The sequence below is a fragment of the Apteryx mantelli genome, chromosome 7, assembly GCF_036417845.1.
Source record: "Apteryx mantelli isolate bAptMan1 chromosome 7, bAptMan1.hap1, whole genome shotgun sequence".
Lineage (NCBI taxonomy): Eukaryota > Metazoa > Chordata > Aves > Apterygiformes > Apterygidae > Apteryx > Apteryx mantelli.
Window position 1 is genome coordinate 16,548,102 of NC_089984.1, and position 18,762 is coordinate 16,566,863.

General features: G+C 37.5%; 1 protein-coding gene across 2 annotated transcripts in view; it reads left to right on the forward strand.

Moving 5' to 3' along the window:
- Positions 1 to 18,762, forward strand: part of ZCCHC24 (zinc finger CCHC-type containing 24) — a 133,569-nt gene that overhangs the window by 9,126 nt on the left and 105,681 nt on the right. For both annotated transcript variants that reach the window (XM_067299861.1, XM_013960242.2), the window contains exon 2: positions 11,609 to 11,809. In XM_067299861.1, coding sequence (XP_067155962.1) covers positions 11,609 to 11,809 — 201 coding nt within the window. The remainder of the gene's footprint in view (positions 1 to 11,608; positions 11,810 to 18,762) is intronic.

The following is an 18,762-nucleotide window of genomic DNA, read 5'->3' on the forward strand; positions in this document are numbered from 1 at the left end:
AATATAAGTCTTTGCTTCATTGCAGTTTCCCTTAGTTACTTTCTGAACAGATCAAAGAAACAGAATAAGTTTTGCAAAACTATTCAAATCTTACAGTAATTCTAGCATAATTCAAATAGACAGTATTTCATAAGTAAGTGTCACAACTTAGATCAGTTCTTTTCTGCTGGAGGTCAATTTTTATTCTCAGAAACATTACAATCAGTGATCTACTATTAGTAGAATGTAAAATTATGGAAAGATTCACCTGGGGAAAGTAGAAAAAAATATAGGTTTATGAGTTGGGTTTGGGGTGGGTTTTTTTGCTATGTCCCTTATTATCAAGGCTGAGAAAGAGGTATTTTCTACACTTGAAGAAAATATTCAGCTTTCCCAGGCCAGCACAGTTATTTTGAGATTTGGTGGCTTATAAATTATCAAATTTTACCATCACAAGCCTAGCCTGTTACTTTTTTGGCATGGACTTTGCTCTAAGCAAATACTAACACATCTAATGCTTTGAACAAGTGGAGTTTTAAAAAGTGCTGTACACCCATTTTGCTTACTAGTTTACTACCCACTGTAAACTGCTGTTGGTAGGAGAACTGTTGCATGGTCTTCTAAAACCTGTATCTTAGGAAACATGTCTTTTTTTGTTGTTTCTAGAGATTTAGTTTGAAGATAAGCAAATACCCTCGTGACCCACAGAAATTCTTTCAGGTTGGTGGCTCTCACTGCCATATCCAAAGTGGAAATATGTTGCTGCTGTATTAAATGACCACCCACACCTGCTCTCTGTACATAGCAAGATTCAGTGTCTCTTTTGAATGAACACAAGACCAATACTCTGGAACGAGCTCAGGAGTCTGGAAATCTGTATTTGCCTCTTATCCAGCTAACATCCAACCAGCAAAGGGATCACTTTGCTCTCAGAGGTCTCTTTTGCCAACTTAGGATTCCTGGGTTTCTAAACTCATTTGAGATTGTAGAAGGAAAGTACAAAATGTTTGGAAGGAGGCACCTATATTTCTTCACACTAAGCCGGCCTGCTAGGCAACTGTATATATGTATTCATTAGGGCTGTGGGTACTTATGGAATCCTAATGGAAAGCATTTCCTAATGGAAAGCAAAGGAAATATTCTATAGTCATTGCATCTTGAAGAAGGGGAAATTAGTAAGAGCTTTTAAGAGAGCGGAGTTTGAACTTCAGAGGTCCTTGAAATAGGGGTGTTCTTATATCCACCTCTCTCCAATATACATTGCAGTTTAAATTAATAGAATAATAGGTTAATTCCTCTAACAGACCCAAGCTGAAAAAAATTCTTTAGTCTACTTGGAAAGCAGATTACTCCTTACTAAATTGTTATCTTCTAATTTATCTGAAGTAGATTGTGAAGTATTAGGCTTACTTGCTTAGATCACACTTTGGAGCTATTCTATTTGATTAAGAGGGTGGCTATAGATGCAGATAAACCTATCTAAAACTCTTACGGAGTCACAAGATAAAACTCCAGCCTATTAATACATGGAAACATTTTATTTTCTTCACTATATTCAATTTAATAGAAGTTTTTGTCTTCACATGAGTGCAGGAACTGAGGCCCTAAGCACATTGTGAGGGGCCCATTCTGGGCAGATGATATATTGTTTCTGCCTCTGACAGTGACCTTAGCTCTGTCTCCTTTAAACTTTGGCAGCCATTGTAGAGGTTTCTGTGCCAAGAAGGTATTACTGAATGTAAATGATATAAACAAAACTGTCTCAGACATAAAATTCTGTTTAACCCAAAATGAACATTTCTTAGCAAAACCTTTTATCATAAGAGAGCTGCACAGGAGGTAAATGCTTTTTTAAGTGTGTCTTAAACAGGCACATATCTATTTCCGGGTGTTATTTTTCTTATGTTTGGAGTGTCAAAAGACCTACCAAATGAAAGGAAACCTGACTCTTGTTTTTCAAACTGTAGGTCAGATTGAGACAAGATTTCCTGCAGGAAACAGAGACGTTAACAGAATGTGGCTGTGGGTATTAAAGTGCAGGGGTCAAAATATGTCCATTCATTTCTCCCCTCACCTTATGTTATATAAACTTCATAACCTGCTATCTATCTCCTATCTATTCAAGCACCTTGACTTGACACCCACAAAACATGATGTTTGTTTTTCAACAACATTAGGAGGGACTTGGATTAAGCTGTCTAGTAGAGGTCTTCCCCACCCCCCAACCTGAGCTCTTTCTTAAGAAGGTCAGGGAGGTTAGTGGTCTGCAGCTCTGGGGAGATTCAGCTGCAGGCAGTCCAGGGACAGAGAAATGAAAGCTCCTGTGGGGATGTGTTAAAGTAATTTGCAATGTGAATGGTCTCCCTTGTCCCTAATATAGTGCTCATGTGTTAGAGCTTCTCTTTAGCATAAGTGGGCAGTTGTTTAGCATTCAGCAGATGAAAAGGATCCCTGCAGAGCTTGGTATAAGATTTAGAAAGTTCCTCCAACACTGCACACCTTTGACCAGATGAAATCTCTATCCCCTCCTTTCCCACCTTCTTTCTTCATCCACCACTAAAGGCTTTTTTTGTGAAATCCTTGTACATTGTGTAAAATAAGTGCTCCCACTGAAACACTGAAGTTTGCTTTGAAAACTTTTGATCAAAATTTTAAAGATCAGCAGATTTGAAGTGAGGTCAGGTGGTAGCAAGCATTGTTCCTGCACCTTTCCATGAATTGTATGTACATAAATCATACAGAGAACTGCTGCACCCACTCACTGCTCCACAGCGCCTCAGTGATGATAAGCAAATTACAATCTGAAAAGCCACAGCCAGTCAAGTTGATAGATCTAGAATTGGTAGATTAGATAGATCTATTCAACAGAATAGAAGGTTCATTGCCCTGCTACTGACTTGCTTCACAGCTACAGACAAGTCACTCCACATTCATAAAGTCTCCTTAAGATGCCTTTTCTTTGAATGGAGAGTTGCAGTGTCTTTTATCTGAAAATACTTAGGAGTAGGCATTCAGGTAAGCACATATTTATCTAAAACCCCATTGAGAAGAATGAATCAAGGTATACTTGGCTAATCTAACTAGCCAAGAATGTATGAATGAATCTATATTTACCTGCATTTTTAAGTGAGGCACTTAAGTAATTCATGGTTTTTTGAAGTCAGCCTAACGAACAAGTTTTTTTGACAATCAGCTTAAACATTGACTTCAGAAGAAAACAGAAATCCATGTCTTTTTTTTTTTTCTCCAGGCAAGAGTTTCCCTCACTGATTGATGAGCTTTGCCTGTGCTTGTGCAATGGTAAAATTTCACCAAGTAATCTTTTAAACTAATTGTTTTCTGTAAAAGTATCTATAATTTATCAGAAGAGTTAAAACAGATATACACCATACAGGAGCAGATTTTGAGGTTTTTCAGTTTGGCTTTGGTCACTGAAGTTCTCTATTTCTAGCTCATTCAAACTAATACAACTGATTTACGTCAGCATTTTCATTTAATCCCTCTATTTTCAGAAGACTTTTGAGTTGGCCATAAACATTGATTCTGCATTGGAAGTTTTCTTGGGAAAAAGAAAAGAATTGTTTTGTCCATTTATAAAGAAATGGAATACAAAAAGGTCACAGATTTGAAATGCTGTGCTCCAAACGTGGTTATCTTCAGGTACAACTATTCTGTTTCATACATGTAGCATGGCCCCACAGATAAACCCCATGTTAGAAACAAGTGCCAGGGGACTATCAAGAAAGAGGATGCAGGTCCTGGGGGTAAATTTTGTATAATAGCATGTACAAGACACTGAATCACTGTTTTGATAGTTTCTGATTCCCTCTGCCGTGCCCCTTCACTGCCTTGACATGAAAATAGTAGTGGAAACTGGGTGAGGGCAATGACTTGTCTATCTTGCCATTTCATTCATGATGTGGCACAGCCATGCACTCAGTTCTTATCTGCATGAGAATCCAAGCCGATAAACAACTTCAACATCTTTTGATATTTCAGTACAGGGCTAATAATTAGCATGGGTAGTGTGGTTACCATCATATGCACATCACAGACTTGAGAATGTTTATAACTTACAGAATATGAAAAACTTACTTCTTCACACTGCTGACAGGGGAACCCAACTCCTTTATCTAGCAAACTTCAAATAGCCAGGATGCCTGCTAACGTAAACCTAACTCTGGAAGTTAAGACTGTGCATTATTTTTGTTTGCTTTATTTTGTTGGCAACATACTAAAGCAAAAGTAACTCATCAAAAATTCTTTGCTCATTGCTTTCCAATTACAACCTGCTTCATGTAGTGGAAGAACTGATGGCTGGACTATATTATAGCAATATTGAAGTGCTACAGGACCTCACTTCAGTATATGCAATTAAATCAAACATGGAGAGAACCACCAGCACAAGTCATACTAACTTACAGCTTGAGCAGATTCTTTTCCAAAGCTTTGGGGATGCTTGTAAACAGCTGTAAATGGGGAAGGTTTTTCTAGTAGTGGATGTTCTTTCCTTTTCTTTTTTAAATGTTAGTCCACTGGATTTCAAGTGGAAGAGTCACAATAATGATACCACATCCAATGGGAATTATCCTGCTAACCTGGAGTAGTCACCTTTGCTGACTTTAATGTTAAATCTTTAACTAACAGGAACAATTAAGAAACAGACATCTGTGACAAGGGATACTATGCACAGAATCCAACACTATGAGAGAATTTTATGGCCACTTCTGTCCAGTTTTAGTTATTAAATTTGGGGTTAAAGAGCAGTTGACTTCAGATAAGGCAAAAAGTTGTATTTTCTTCATGCTCATTGGCCCAGTATGGACATAGTTAAGTCTACCCAGGTTTGGAGGATCTTCATTACTCACTTTTATCTCCTCAAGAATGAAATTAAGAGTCAGGTACCTCTCACCCCTCTTCCTCCAGCACTGCACACTCAGGCTCTGACACCAGGTAAAAAAAGAGGTGTTTCTGCCTGTGCTACTGAGACGGTAGTGATACTTCTTGGCTGCCAAATGAAGGTACCAGGGTTTTCGGTGAGGTTAACATTCCCAGCCTGAAGACAGGACTTTATCCTGGCAGCAGTGCAGTGGAGCTTCCATAGTCTGGTGTCCAGTTTTCAGTTCCCTTTGCACAGCCAAACCATTGCTTCATAGCAACTTTATCTCTACTGCTGCAATATAACTTACTCGGAGTCCCCTTTCCCCTAGTTCATTCATTTTCAAAGGTCATCTTCTGTCCCTGCTACCTTGGCTGTCAGGACAGCTCTGATGATCATTTAGCAATGTCAATTACAAAAGAGATTTTCATCACACTGGGTTTACTTACAATATGAAAAATAGGCAAAGTTGTTTAGTAGTCCAAGTGCAGTTGCCCGTAAACAACTGTCCATATGACAAAAGCCACCATCCCACTGACACTAATTGATCCTCTTGTTAACAGTCTCATCTGAGTCCAGCATTGATTAAGCATAAAGGCTAAACTGAAACATCTCTAGAAGTGACTCTCTAGGCCAGATTTGAGAGCTATTAGAAAAAAGGGGTAGAAAGCAAACTCATTCTTTAGAGAGGATTTACAAAAAAGAAATCCCTATTGCCAGTAGTCTAGGACCTTTTCACATTTGGCTGGGGGAAGAGGGGAACATTACTGTTAATAGATATCTTTTAACTCAATACTACTACAAAAAAACTTGGTACTGGGATCTGATCAAAGAAAATAAGTACTTTTTTTTAGCTTAGCTGCATTTGTTGTTCATCATTCCATGAGTTGTGTAAACAAACAGCATGGTTGCCAACCTCCTGTTTCATTTCATTTTATTCAACTAAGGACATTCATTGAAAGCCAGAAGTTTCCAAATTTAAGCCACTTCTGTGGATATTTTGAAGTTATTTTAGAAAAATACTTATTAGTATCATTGTTGACAACAATAATGTATTTGGAATAAGAGATCTAAACAATTTACATTCTGTCTTTGGCACTGGGTCACCTATTATAAAAATCAGAACAGCTAAATGTTCTCTTACATTTGCTAGACCCATTAAGTGCTGTATCCTTGTAAATGAATCAGAGTAGGTTGGGAAGTCTAAGATTAACATTATACATAAGCAAAGAATGGAATCCTTTTAAGATATATGATCAGTCTTCTAAGAAGTCTATGAATAGTTCTTCTCATTAAGGGTTGTTCTTGAATTTTATCCTCCTGAAGTATACTTCATGATGAGTACTTCAGCATGAGATGACTTCTGCAGACAGATACTATAGAGGTAGTAACTGCGAAAGCATCCTCTTTGTTCTTTTGACTCAATCCTGAGGCAAGAAATGTAGTTAACTCAGTCCATGCAGTCTTTAACCTCTTTCAGCAAGGCTTCAGAAAAGCAGAAACTGGAAAAAGACTTGGTCTCTGAGAACTATCCTGCATGATATCAACTGAATCTGCTGTTTTCTTTCTTCTTGATACATAGTATTACAATGTTGAATTGTACAAGACAGACTGGAAATCCTGGAAAGTTCTTTTTCACCTCAGTTTTAACTGGTGAGATACTGTTTGTGGGTACCAATATGTAGTTTCTTTTTTGGAGGGGGGGGGAGGGGAGTGGGGAATGTCTTCAAAGTTTACTTCTAAGATAACGATAAACCAAAGAACCCCAGGAATACCAAACAAATGCACTGCTCCCACACAGCCTATCAGCAACCACTTCAAACAGCACAGATCATTCCAGCTTCAAGTAACTAGTGGAACCCCGACCATTACTTTAAGGGTGTAGCGGACACTAACTGAACTTAATTCAGAGACAGAATTAACTAGGCAATCCTCTGTTTCCAGTCCCATGCCTAAAAGATTTGCTTCTCAACTCCTATAAATCTTAATAACAACGTGCCATTCCCACATAAGCAGGATGTTATCACTGCTATTAATAGCAGTTTTAAACCAGAGTCCTGGAAAACAGGTAATGCTGCCCATCACCTTTGGGCAGATTTAAATGTTGACATAATAGAGATGCTATTATGCTATCTGTGCTTTCTTCTCTCTATTAAAAATACCTTTAGTGCTAAAGCAATAGCAATGCCAGTTCCCACTGGTTTTGGAAAGGAAGACTTATCACCCATTTATTAAAGTATTTGGTTGCATCATCATATTTCTAATAGTAGCCTGGTCTTTATTTTTAAAATTATCCTATCACTTAAAAAAAAAAAAAAAAAAAAAAAAAAAAAGCTGAAGAGATCAATTCAGTTTCAGTGTTTCCTTATCCTCCACTTGGCATGTCAATCCCAAAAGCTGTCTCTGAAAGGCATGGACCAGCCAGGGAATCAAGGGCATTTGCCAGATCATTCACATAACTAGGAATTTCTTAGCTATGAATTAGACACTGGAACTCAAGTCACTCACATATGTTACCTGACTGGTAATCAGAGTAATGAAGCTATACAAGACAATAGCTGCCTCTTTCACAAAAGACCATACTGTAACCTTACTGATTACATACCCTTAAACTGGAAACACTTAGCAAACAAATAACAAGGGAAGCCTTGCTTCCCAACACTACCAACAGGTACATTTTAAAGACCTACTGAGTAGAGAGGTTACCTTTTAAAAATACATAACAGATTTTCAGTTTGGTTACCATGCAACTATATGCATTTCACAGAGAGAAAAGAAACACAAACTTACATATTAACTAAAACTTCCCACCAAGCCAGTTTCTAAGTTTTACTACTAGCTCCCCCATCCTACTAGTAAAGCAAGATAAGGAAATCCTGAAATCATTGCAGCTGGCCCTATGAGCCTTGTAATTAGGACCTATAGTGTGGTCTTACTGCTCCTTGAGAGGAATAACCCTTTCACTGCCAACTTCTTTCGATCCTGGCATACCAAAGGGAGGTATTTTTTGTGGTGGTTGAAGAGTGTTACGTTCTTTCTAAAGGAATAGGTTGGTTTGCACACTGTGAACGTGGAGTCTTTCCTTTGGGTGAAATTCCTCAGAGGAGCAGTCTCCCTGACATCTCACAGATGTTTACCAATAAGCTGCAGTGAATGAAGTGAAGAATGAGTCAGAATGCAGTTCCCTTTTCTTGTTTTCCTTTCTACTGTCATCTTTATAAGACCATCCACATTCTCCCTGTCACTGTGATCACTGCTTAGACATCTCCTTTGAGTGTGAAGCTGATTCAGAGTTTTTGTTCAAAACCCTCCTTAAAACTCCCCTTTACAGCTGTGCAAAAATTCAACAAAGGTTAAGTTGCTGGTCTGCTCAAACAAGTGCCCCAGTCAAACAATACTGTTTTATGTGTCTTGGCAATATTCATTCATTCCTTGTCTTCTGCAAGGCATGGGGAGATGAAAAGTGACTAAACCACCACTTGCTTTCACCATATTCATTGCCTCTTCCTGGGCTTTTGCCAGTTGATTCCAGGGGCCAGGAAGAATTTTACTACCACCACTTCTATTACATAACTTGGCTTTTTGGAACGGCTTTTTTCCTCACCTCTCTCTAAAGAATTGGAGATTTCCACTGCTAGAGACAGGATGTAACACAGTTTGCACTGGTGCTCTTAATAGTATCTTTCAAGTGCCAGATTAATGTGTTTTTCACATTGACTCAGAGTTAAACTGATTTAAGATCATTTTTCAGGTCAGATTGGCAGGAACTGCTGAAGCAGTTTGCCTGACTCTATGCAGGGAGGAATGGGCTACATCTTGGAATTGTCTGGGACTTTTCCTTAATAAGTTCATTGTTCTTTGAAGCATCTGTGTTAATAGACATGTAACATCCATGTTCTCTTCTACTTTCTCCTTCTGGGATGTTATACTTGTGATTTTTCCTCTTTTAATGTTGGACTTTAAGCTGATTATAGGAAAGTGTTTCATGGTGGCATATACTTGCTGTTTTGGTGTGTCCAACTTTGGCACACTTACCTGCCCTGCCAGTTGAACCAGGGGACCACTTTCAGACCCATGTCTTATGCTTAGGCTGTATAGCCTTTGCTGGCAGCCAAGACTATGATTTTGTGTTAGTACAGCATATAATCTGCTGGGATCCTGCTTGTGATAAGACTTTTGGTTGCCATGCTTCAAACAAACAAAAGTTTGTGAAGAAGTTTTGCTGAGAGAGTGGCCAAACTGTGGTCTTTACAGCCCTTAAATTTCCCTGTTGACCTGGAACATGCCAAGAAGGGTCGCTGTAGGAGTGAATTATGTAATATCCAGTCATGGTGCCTAATTGCTCCCTTATAAGAAGGTAATAGCTCAGTCTAAAGGATATTAAGAGGAAAATGGTCACCACTGCAAACCATAAGTCCAATGCAAAGCCCACAGCAGACAACAGACAGATATTTGTTTTGTTTTGTTTTCCTCTGACTGGTCAATGGGTTGGGCATGTGGACAGAAATGGCTTGCAGGCTATGGTGGGGAGTTGCATATTCTACATCCCCAGGGAATGTTGCAGATTTCTGCAAATGGTTAAGAATTTGGATTTCACATGTTCTGTTAAAATGGGGTAATAATAGGGAATTTGCAATGTTACTGAAGGGTTTAATGCATGTGAAGTACTTTAAGAATCTCCTCACAAAAGATGCTCTTAAAAAGCAAAATTTTGTATTATTGCAAGTATATATAAGAGAGAGTGGCTCATAGGGAGAGAAGAACTTCTTGAAGACCCTTAATTAATACTATTTTGGCATCTATAGCACTTCCCCTTCCTTTTAACAATCTGGTGCCAAGAATTTCTCATTCCAATAGCAACCAATAAATCCTAGAAAATAAATTCCTGTGACTGTTGGAGGTATCTTCAGTGACTTGATGGCTAAAGCAGATAAAACCTTTTAGTCAGTTTTTGCAATAGCTTTTACTTTTAAGATGTAGGGAGTTAACACCTGAAACAAAGAGATTGGTTCTCCTCTCAGCAGCTATAACATCCTGAACCAGCACAGATCTGTATCTGCACTATGCTGGAGTATAATGATGGGAATTTCAGTGGCAGAATGCATGTGAAGTTCCGACTGAGGTCACACTCACTCTGCTCAGCATCTTGTAAATGGAGAACATGATCTATTCTGTTTCCCAAAGGGGATGGAGAGACTTGTAATGACTTTTTTGGGTCAGACAGCAGGTCAGCAGGAAAGTCAGACTAGGGTTTGGGACTCCTGGCTACCACTCTGTGGCCCTTAGAATTGATCCTAGTGTCGTGTACCAGCCTCAGCTTTGTAAGGGGGATCAGTGGAGCTCAACATGTTGTGTTTAACTGTAGTGTGGGTGAGTGAGGAGTATTATCTGTATGGCAGTGGCCTGCCACTTAGACTAAATTTTTATTTAAAGTTTATACCATCCACATCAGGATAGGATTCAGCAACAGTTAGGAATCATCCAGGCAGTTGTGCCTAGGGCTGTCATATGATACTTTCTGTATGTGACTGTTACCCAAAAACACATTCACTGTACAGACATCCTGCATATTTGAGATCTCTGAGGTAAACATAATTCCATTTCAAATTTATTTCACAAACTCTCTAAATCAATTTCTATACCTATCTTCAGTATATCTGTATAACTTATATAAAGATCCCAATGAAATATTTGGATTTAATAGCATTGAAAAACAAGTTCTCCATATAGGCACAGATTAGACCTCTTCTAACCTCACTTTCCTGTAAATGAGCAGTAACTCTCTGATGTCGGTGGACTTACATGAGTATAGCATTATTGTCAGAGGTGAATCAAACCTAACATAGAAACAGTTCCTGGTGAAATGTGTCCCATCATTTGAGGGTGGAAAGAACTGTCTATGGCTGGATTCATTTCTACAGCAATTCATTACCATGTTAAAAGAAGGAAAGAAAGATGCTATTTACTTTTTAAAATCCTGCTGCACTGTTTCTGTTCAGCCTAAAGACATTAAAGAGAATGACTACTTGTTATCTCCATTAAGATGATTAGCTATGTAGGTGATTATGGGTTTCCTGCTGTTCTAAAACTTCAGAATGGCAAATTAGGCGCTACTGATTTTGATTTGCAGTTTGAGGGAGTGAAGATCCTATAGCGGTGAGGTAAAACTACGTATTTACCATTTATCAGGAAACGTTTAAATCACAGCAGGTTTCCCCCTAGAAAATCCAAGACAGATGTAGATCTGAATGTTTCTTGTTACTGTTTGAACTCTATGTTGACTGTCTCACTAACCAGATTGGAAATTAAAAATTACTTTACATTTTTCTTGGTGTTCTTTTCCTTTCCCTGACTTCAGTATTGTTCTTTAAAATAGCTTTGGACACAAAAATGTTCCTTTTTGTGGCTTGGTCTTTCAGCTTTTTGCCTGCACGTTCTAACCACACCATGACTGTGGTATGAGCAAACAGAAGAAAGCAATTGTTGCTTAGTGGAGGGCTGGGCTAAATGAACTGTAGTAAGCTCAGTAGTTACCCCAGCAATGGGATGACCAGCTCCATCACACTGCCTTCAAGAAGCCTCTATATTAATGACCTGTATATTGCTCTCCCAAAATATGCAGCTGTGATCTTAATGAAAAGATTCCTAAGTTGTTCCTGCTATTTTTATCTGTTCTCTACTCAGATCAGTCTCAGAACAATCTTTATACAGTACTATGTTTCATTTAACCTTTTTTCTTTTCTTTTGCAGGCTCTGAGCAGCAGTCTGTATAAGAGTGCATCTCCTTATGGCTCTCTTAATAACATAGTGGATGGGTTAAGCTCCCTCACTGAGCATTTTTCTGACCTATCCCTTTCTTCAGAAGCCAGAAAACCCAGCAAGAGGCCACCTCCTAATTACCTGTGCCATCTCTGCTTTAACAAGGGACACTACATCAAAGACTGCCCACAGGTAAGGAATATATAGTATTCTGGAAAAATCTTCATGAAGATCTTGATTTAGTAACATAAAATTTGGCTCAAATATTTCTTTAGAGTAGCACTGAAGAAATATCTTGACAAAGTGCCAAGCTAGCCATGCATTCTTGTAATCTGTTCTTTATCACAATGCTGACATAAAAAATCTGCTATTTCATTCACCTATTAAGCATTACAGAAAATATTCATCCAGGCACATGAATAAGTAAATTTTGGAAACTAAAAATGGCTACTATGTAATTTTCCATCACAGAGATTGTGTAGAATACATTTTCAAGCAGCACACTGTATAGTCAGTTTTGGCAATGGCCCTTGATAAAAAATATAACAAGTTACATATGCTAAGGGAGAATAAATTGCTACACTGGACGAGAGCTTTGAATTAGTGTTGCAATAAGACAAGCTGCAAGCATATCTGAAGCAAAATGTCCCTTGTCTCATAGAAGAGGTTTGCTATATTTGTCAAGATGCGATCATCTTGGACTCCTAGAACTTTTTTTGTAGCGGCAAAGCTGGCAATATTTGTTTCCTTAGAAAAGAGGTATAAAACAGTGTGCACTAACACCACTTACCAATTTGCAATTTTTTTTCTGAAGTTCCAAGGCACAATGTGCAAGGTTTCTCCATCCTCTCAAGTTTCAGCAGGATGCAGTTGTGCTGCTGGCTTAAACTTTTGCAGCTCCAACTGTATTCTGTATAGAGTCCCAGGGAAAAGAAAGTGCCACTAGTATTCTAGAAATACAAATGTGCACACTACTTCAGTATCATTTTAACCTCCTACCCTCTTAATGTGTGATTTTCAGCAAAAAAAATCTGCATAGAATTAACTAGAGTTTGTGACAGTTGAGGATGTCAGACATATAAAAACCAAAACACAGGCAGCAGAGAATTTGCCAGCTGAGCAAGATCAGCATGAAATCAAGTCTAACGTCAGATGAGTTTTAACTGAGTGCACTCCTACTGCTGTTAAGCATCGACTAAGCTTTTTTCTTCATGGAGTTTAGCTGTATATCTTTTATTATTTTTAATGGAAGCTGTGGAACATAAGTATATTTTGCAGACTTGAGTGTGGCACTTGAAAATATTTTTACTTTTCATTATATTGAATAAATCAGTTTTCCGTTTGGAAAAAAATACAAAGTTCTCCTTACTAGAAGAATAAAAATTCACTGGTTTGCATACTTCGGTTTTTGATGCACTTTGTTTAGCATGTTAGAGCAAAACATAAAGATAGGACTATGTAATAGCATACATTACTTAACAAGGGGATTAGAACTACAACCACTAAATATGCTTCACAGTGAAATACAGTGCTGAAATGTGTAAGATGACAGTGCAATGCTGTGTAAAAATCAAATGAATGCAACAGGTCCCCAAATGATCAATACATACTGAGATGTAGCTTGCACAGATGGTCCCAAGGGAATGCATCAACAGTGCTGAAGCAGATATGCTTTATTTCGCAGGTACTTTTACAGTTTAAGGCACTGGACATTAAAGAACAATTAATGAAAATTAGAAAATCTAAAAATCTAAAAAAAAACCCTACAGTTCACAAAGGAAGATTAATTTACTTCCACATCGCACATCCTATGTAATTTTTACACACAAGTTATGATTTCACCAGTAAAGTCTTCAGTTTCCTTGAGAACCAGGAAATAAAAATAGTATACCTACAGAGCATACTTTATGGCTGGCTTATAAGCTCGTTAACTAATCTGCAAAGAAATACAGGACTGGAAGGCATCTGCTTGTTCACTGCACCCAGTCCTCTACAGTTACAGGCGGCTATATCAGACAGTCCCTTTCATGAACTGATGAAGTTCTAGTTGAAAAGCATTTCAGTATTTTGCCTTTGCTGCTGTTATGGAAAGCTCTTTCCAGAACTTAAGTCCCCTGATAATTAGAAATATTCCAATTTCCAGGATAAATGTAACTCATGGCTACTTTATATCCATTTGTTCTCATGCCAACATTGTCCTTCACTGGAATAGCTCATCTCCCTCCATGGTGTTTATCTCAGGATGTATTTATAGAGTGCAATCATATCCTCTCTCAGCGTTCATTCTGTAGGACTAATTGAGTCAGGTTTTCTTAGTCTCCTCGTGAAAGGTAGACTCTCAGTTTTCCTGTTCATTCTCATGTGCTTTTCATCTTCTTGAACATGCATGACAACAAGTATATAGGGCATCCCAGATTAGATCTCACTTGTGCTTTTTACTGTATGCATGCATACCTGTTCCTGTGGGTCAAAGTTTATTTTCATATCATATATAAGGAGGAGGTGGTTTGAAATTAGTTACGCTTTAGTGATGATTTCTAACACAAGCAAGTGGTAGTCAAAGTGTTTTATTGTCCTGTTAGATCTAGCCAGCATTTAAGTGTTTTCTTGAATAAAGGCACACTTAAGCTTTCACAGAAACATAAGCACTTCCCTTATTTACTCTAAATTTGGGATCAGATATGCAGGGGATGATTCTGTGTGCATGAATTACCTTCATAGCTTGGAAAGCACGTGCAGCAGAAGAGAGTTCCAACTGCCGGGTCAGGTGTTTGTTACAAAGACCTGTATCATTACCGGTCCTTCTGGCCATAACTGATTTCTTAATTTGAATATTATATACGCTATATAAAAGTTTAGGTTTTGATATTTAATTCTTCTAGTGCTGTCAAAAATGAAAGTTCTTTTACAAAAAGAACATTGAAAAAAGAGATGTAGCTTAGTATTTTTGAAGTATTTAAATTTGGATAGAGAAAATAAATAATCTAATCTGATTTGGACAAAATGTGTATCAGTAAATAATACAGTATTTTTTTTTCATTTTATGTAATTGCCTAATAAGAAACAGATTTTGAAATAGTGCAATTTATGCAATTTTATGCAATTTTTCCTACATAACAAAGAAATTGCATAATAACTGTGAGACTTTTTATTCTCCCTTATTCTGCTTGTTATAAACACTATAAAGGCATACGTTCTTTTCCTGTTGCTGTAGAAGTTGATGGCATACCATACTGATGAAATGATATGAATCTATTTAGATTTATACCTTAAGTGAGCATCATATTTTAGAAAGTCAAATTAAAAATAAAAAATACGAGCTTTAGTATTGCAATACTTCAAGTATCTGCAGTTTGTTTGATGTTCTATCCAAAATGGTCTGTTTGGAAACTGAAAGGGGATTTTGCAAGCTTCTATTTTTTAGAGTGTAGGAATTAATTAGTCTTTAAATAGTTTGTGTGCTCTGTAGTGGTAGTCAGTGTGGTTTCTGTTTTAGAAACTACCACAAATGATAGCAATGTTATGACTAGAGCTCATCACTTCAGACTTGCATACATTTGCAGAAACTGTACCCCAGGTTTCTTCATGTTGTAATTATTATGCATATAAAAACACAGCACCTTTTGCCTTTAGTATCATCTTTATAGCATATCTGCATTTTCTCTGAACTAATTTTTGAGTTTCAGTAGTTTAGGTGTTACCATCTTTCTCTTCTCATGTCTCTAGTGTTATTTCACATGCAAAACTCTCATTGACTTGAATGAACTGAAGAATGATTAGAGGATTAAGATCAAAATCAGTGCTCTTAAACTTAATACTCTCTCTTAAATTGTCATTGACAATGCCATCACATATATGATTTTTTTCTTTTTAAATAACAAGTAATAAGAGTATTTTTATTATCTCATTGTTTACAGATGGTTAGGTGCATGACATATAAACATACACACATAAAGATTTGTCAAAACTTTGTGTGCTTTGTGTACTTCAAGGTGCTGTGCCAGTCTACATCTTACATTTGCATTATAACTACAGGTTTCCCTCCCTGGGCCAAGACAAATAATGATGAACTCTGGGCAAGTAGTAGTTATGATATATGATTCTTTATGACATTTATTTATCTAGCAGATGTAGGAATTCATACATGACCTTTCTAAAAAAAGTTATACTCTCTCTTTTAACCCATTGTTATCACTGCACCCTGTATTTTTAAAACCTACAAAGTATGAACGTTGGGTTCTTTTGTATTACATATGGCCTATACAAAATGAATGTTGCTGTTTTACCATATAAAAATGTTATTGACATTGCAACTCTTCCATGATGTTGCCACCCAAAATGCAGACCTGGAATCCATATTATATGACACTATCATATAGATACAATATGCACAAAGTGCCTGATATTTGGGTGTGTTGTGTTAGGTAAGTATATATTAGGTAAGTATATGTGTTGTGTTAGGTAAAGTGTATGTGGACATTTGTGGATAAAACACCTAGTTCTAGTTTTGAGAAGCTGGTAAGCGATTGAACCATTTGCATGGTTCTAAATCCCCACTGGAAAAGAAATATGTGGACACAGATCCTAGACAGTGTTTATTACATATGTCCTTCCTCTTGTTGTTTTAGGCAGTAATGGATTCAAGGCAAAGGCAGCAACAAAGTTCGTACTGGTAGAGTGCAAGCTCAGAGCTCCAGCAAAGCATCTCTGTATTCAAAATTTCTAGTCAAACTGCTGTGCCTGGTATTTCTGCCAAGCACCAGCTCCATCTACTTGTCTCTCTGTCCTAATCTTATCCAAGGGCTTGTGAGTCCTTTTGTAACACTATGTGCAGGGCTAGTCACTCCCAAAAGCCATGGCTCCAGCTATGTTGTTCTGCATGCTGGACAAGGAGACCATTCCGATCCCTGCATCAGTGCCAAGATCTCAGAAAAAATCTTGCTGACAATTCGTGTAAATTTCTACACAGGCAAGGAACTCTCACATCAGGAGACACTGTGAAACAAAATATCACAGTTATGCTGTCAGAGCCCTGATGCACTACAACTATTTAGTGCAGCCCCTGGGAGATATAAAACTGTTACTTAATATATTTCCCAATTTTACATTATACTCTTAGAGGAACACACATATGCATGCTCATAGAAATATATACATACTACCACAGATACAAATGTAATAGGAAATTATATTACCCTCACTTTGCATAGTATTTTTAGACCTGTGAATGAAATAATATGAGCATGATCCATATTACTTAGGCCAACAATGGGAGTCTACATTGCTGGCAGTGATCTTTGAATCAGATCCTGTAAAAGTAGCTTGAGAACACATATTCAAGTCAATGAGAGTAGCAGGTAATTGCTGTAGCTGCTTGTGTTTGGATAGATTTGCTTTTGTGGCTTTATACAGGATGTGGAAGAAATCAGTGTCAAGCAGAGTTTAGTCCTTTGTTCTTAGTTCACAGCTTGGTCTGCCTGATCACACTGCCCTGGAGCTGTCCCTCCCTGTGGTCAGATATAGCGACTCTTCGGCAACAGAGCTGGTTCAACAGGCAGCTAGCTGGCTAGCAGATTGCAGTGGCTCTCATGCCTGAAGCAGTAATTTGATTTTTCTTGTGCCTTATGACTGCGAAGAGCACAAGGGATCTCAAATGTCCTCAAAATTCAAGGGATCTGCAGCTGTGCTTTCTCCAGATACCAAAGGCTGGCTAAGATGGCAATGATGAGAATCTGTCACCTTTACAAAGATAATGGAAAGATTTTAACTTGCTGGTTTGTGGTTCAGAGATATTAATTTAAAAAAAAAACAAAACAAACACAAACCTCTTGAAATGTATTTTTCTTTTTAAGTGAAAGATGATATTTCAGAGAGCTCTGAAATTACAGGAGATCACACACTTTGCAAAATCTTAAATGGACTCTGAAAATAGTAATTTCTGACAGTTGCTACATATAACAGTAGTCTTTTGAAAGATTGGTGATGGCTTCCAAATAAACACAACTTTTTTCCAGTGAACTGAGCGAAGTATCAGTATTCTTATTCAGTGATAGGATGAGGGGTCAGCTATACACTCTCTTAGAATTCTGAAACTCTATATGGTGCAATTTTGCAGGTTTCACCATAGCTTTTGATAGGAGTGTACTTGTGGGCATTCGATGTGGTGCTGTACAGGTCTGGATTGTTTATACTTCAGTTCCATTAGCTCAGAGGGTTAGAAAATAATAGAATCCAGACAGTGCAATGCCTGCTATGAATAGAATGGTATTTGAGTCACCAAAATTAGTATTACACATATAATGGTAATATGGGCTATATAACAAAAGATAACAGCAGCTAAATTCATCTCTGGTACAGTACCACTGATTCGAATAAGACCATTAATGACAAGGACCCGTATGCCCCTATTACAAGGCAGAAAAAACTATTAATCTGCACTACATGCACTTGTTTTCAAACTATATGAGGTATTACAGAAAACAAATACATGTATCTCTAGCCCCTCAGTTCTGTATCTTTAAAATATGGTTTGAAACATTAACCCCTTTAATAGAGCACACATTTCTTTACCTACATATATCTCTATAAGAAGTTATAATGCTCAGGTGTTGATTTTGTAAACACCTATACACATATAAAACTGCCACATTATGACATACTGAAGCAATTTGAGGCTCTCAATGTTCCTGTTTATACACAACGTATTACTATCATTTATTCATATTTTTCCACTCTGAACCGACATAATATTATTGTAGATGATTTGGACTTGGCTAAGATTTTTTTAAGAAGTGTTTACCACAGGCAGTCACTTTGAAACTTTATGTTTTCAAATATACCTCAAAATTTATTGCAGATTACTTTTGCTTTTTCTCATATGCTTGAGCTTAATCCTGCCAAGTTTCTCAGAGTTTGTGAGGTTAACTGGATGCATTTTCTCAGATCATCTCCGGTACAGTACCACTGATTTGAATAAGGCTGTTACTGACAGGGACCCGTATGCCTCTATTTCAAGGCAGAAAAACCTGTTAATCTGCACTATATGCAATTGTTGTACAAGACTTGCAGTAGTCTTGTAACAAAAGTATGATGGGCTGTAATTTTGTAACATTCATTTTACCTCTGGTAATTCAAGCTGTTTAAGT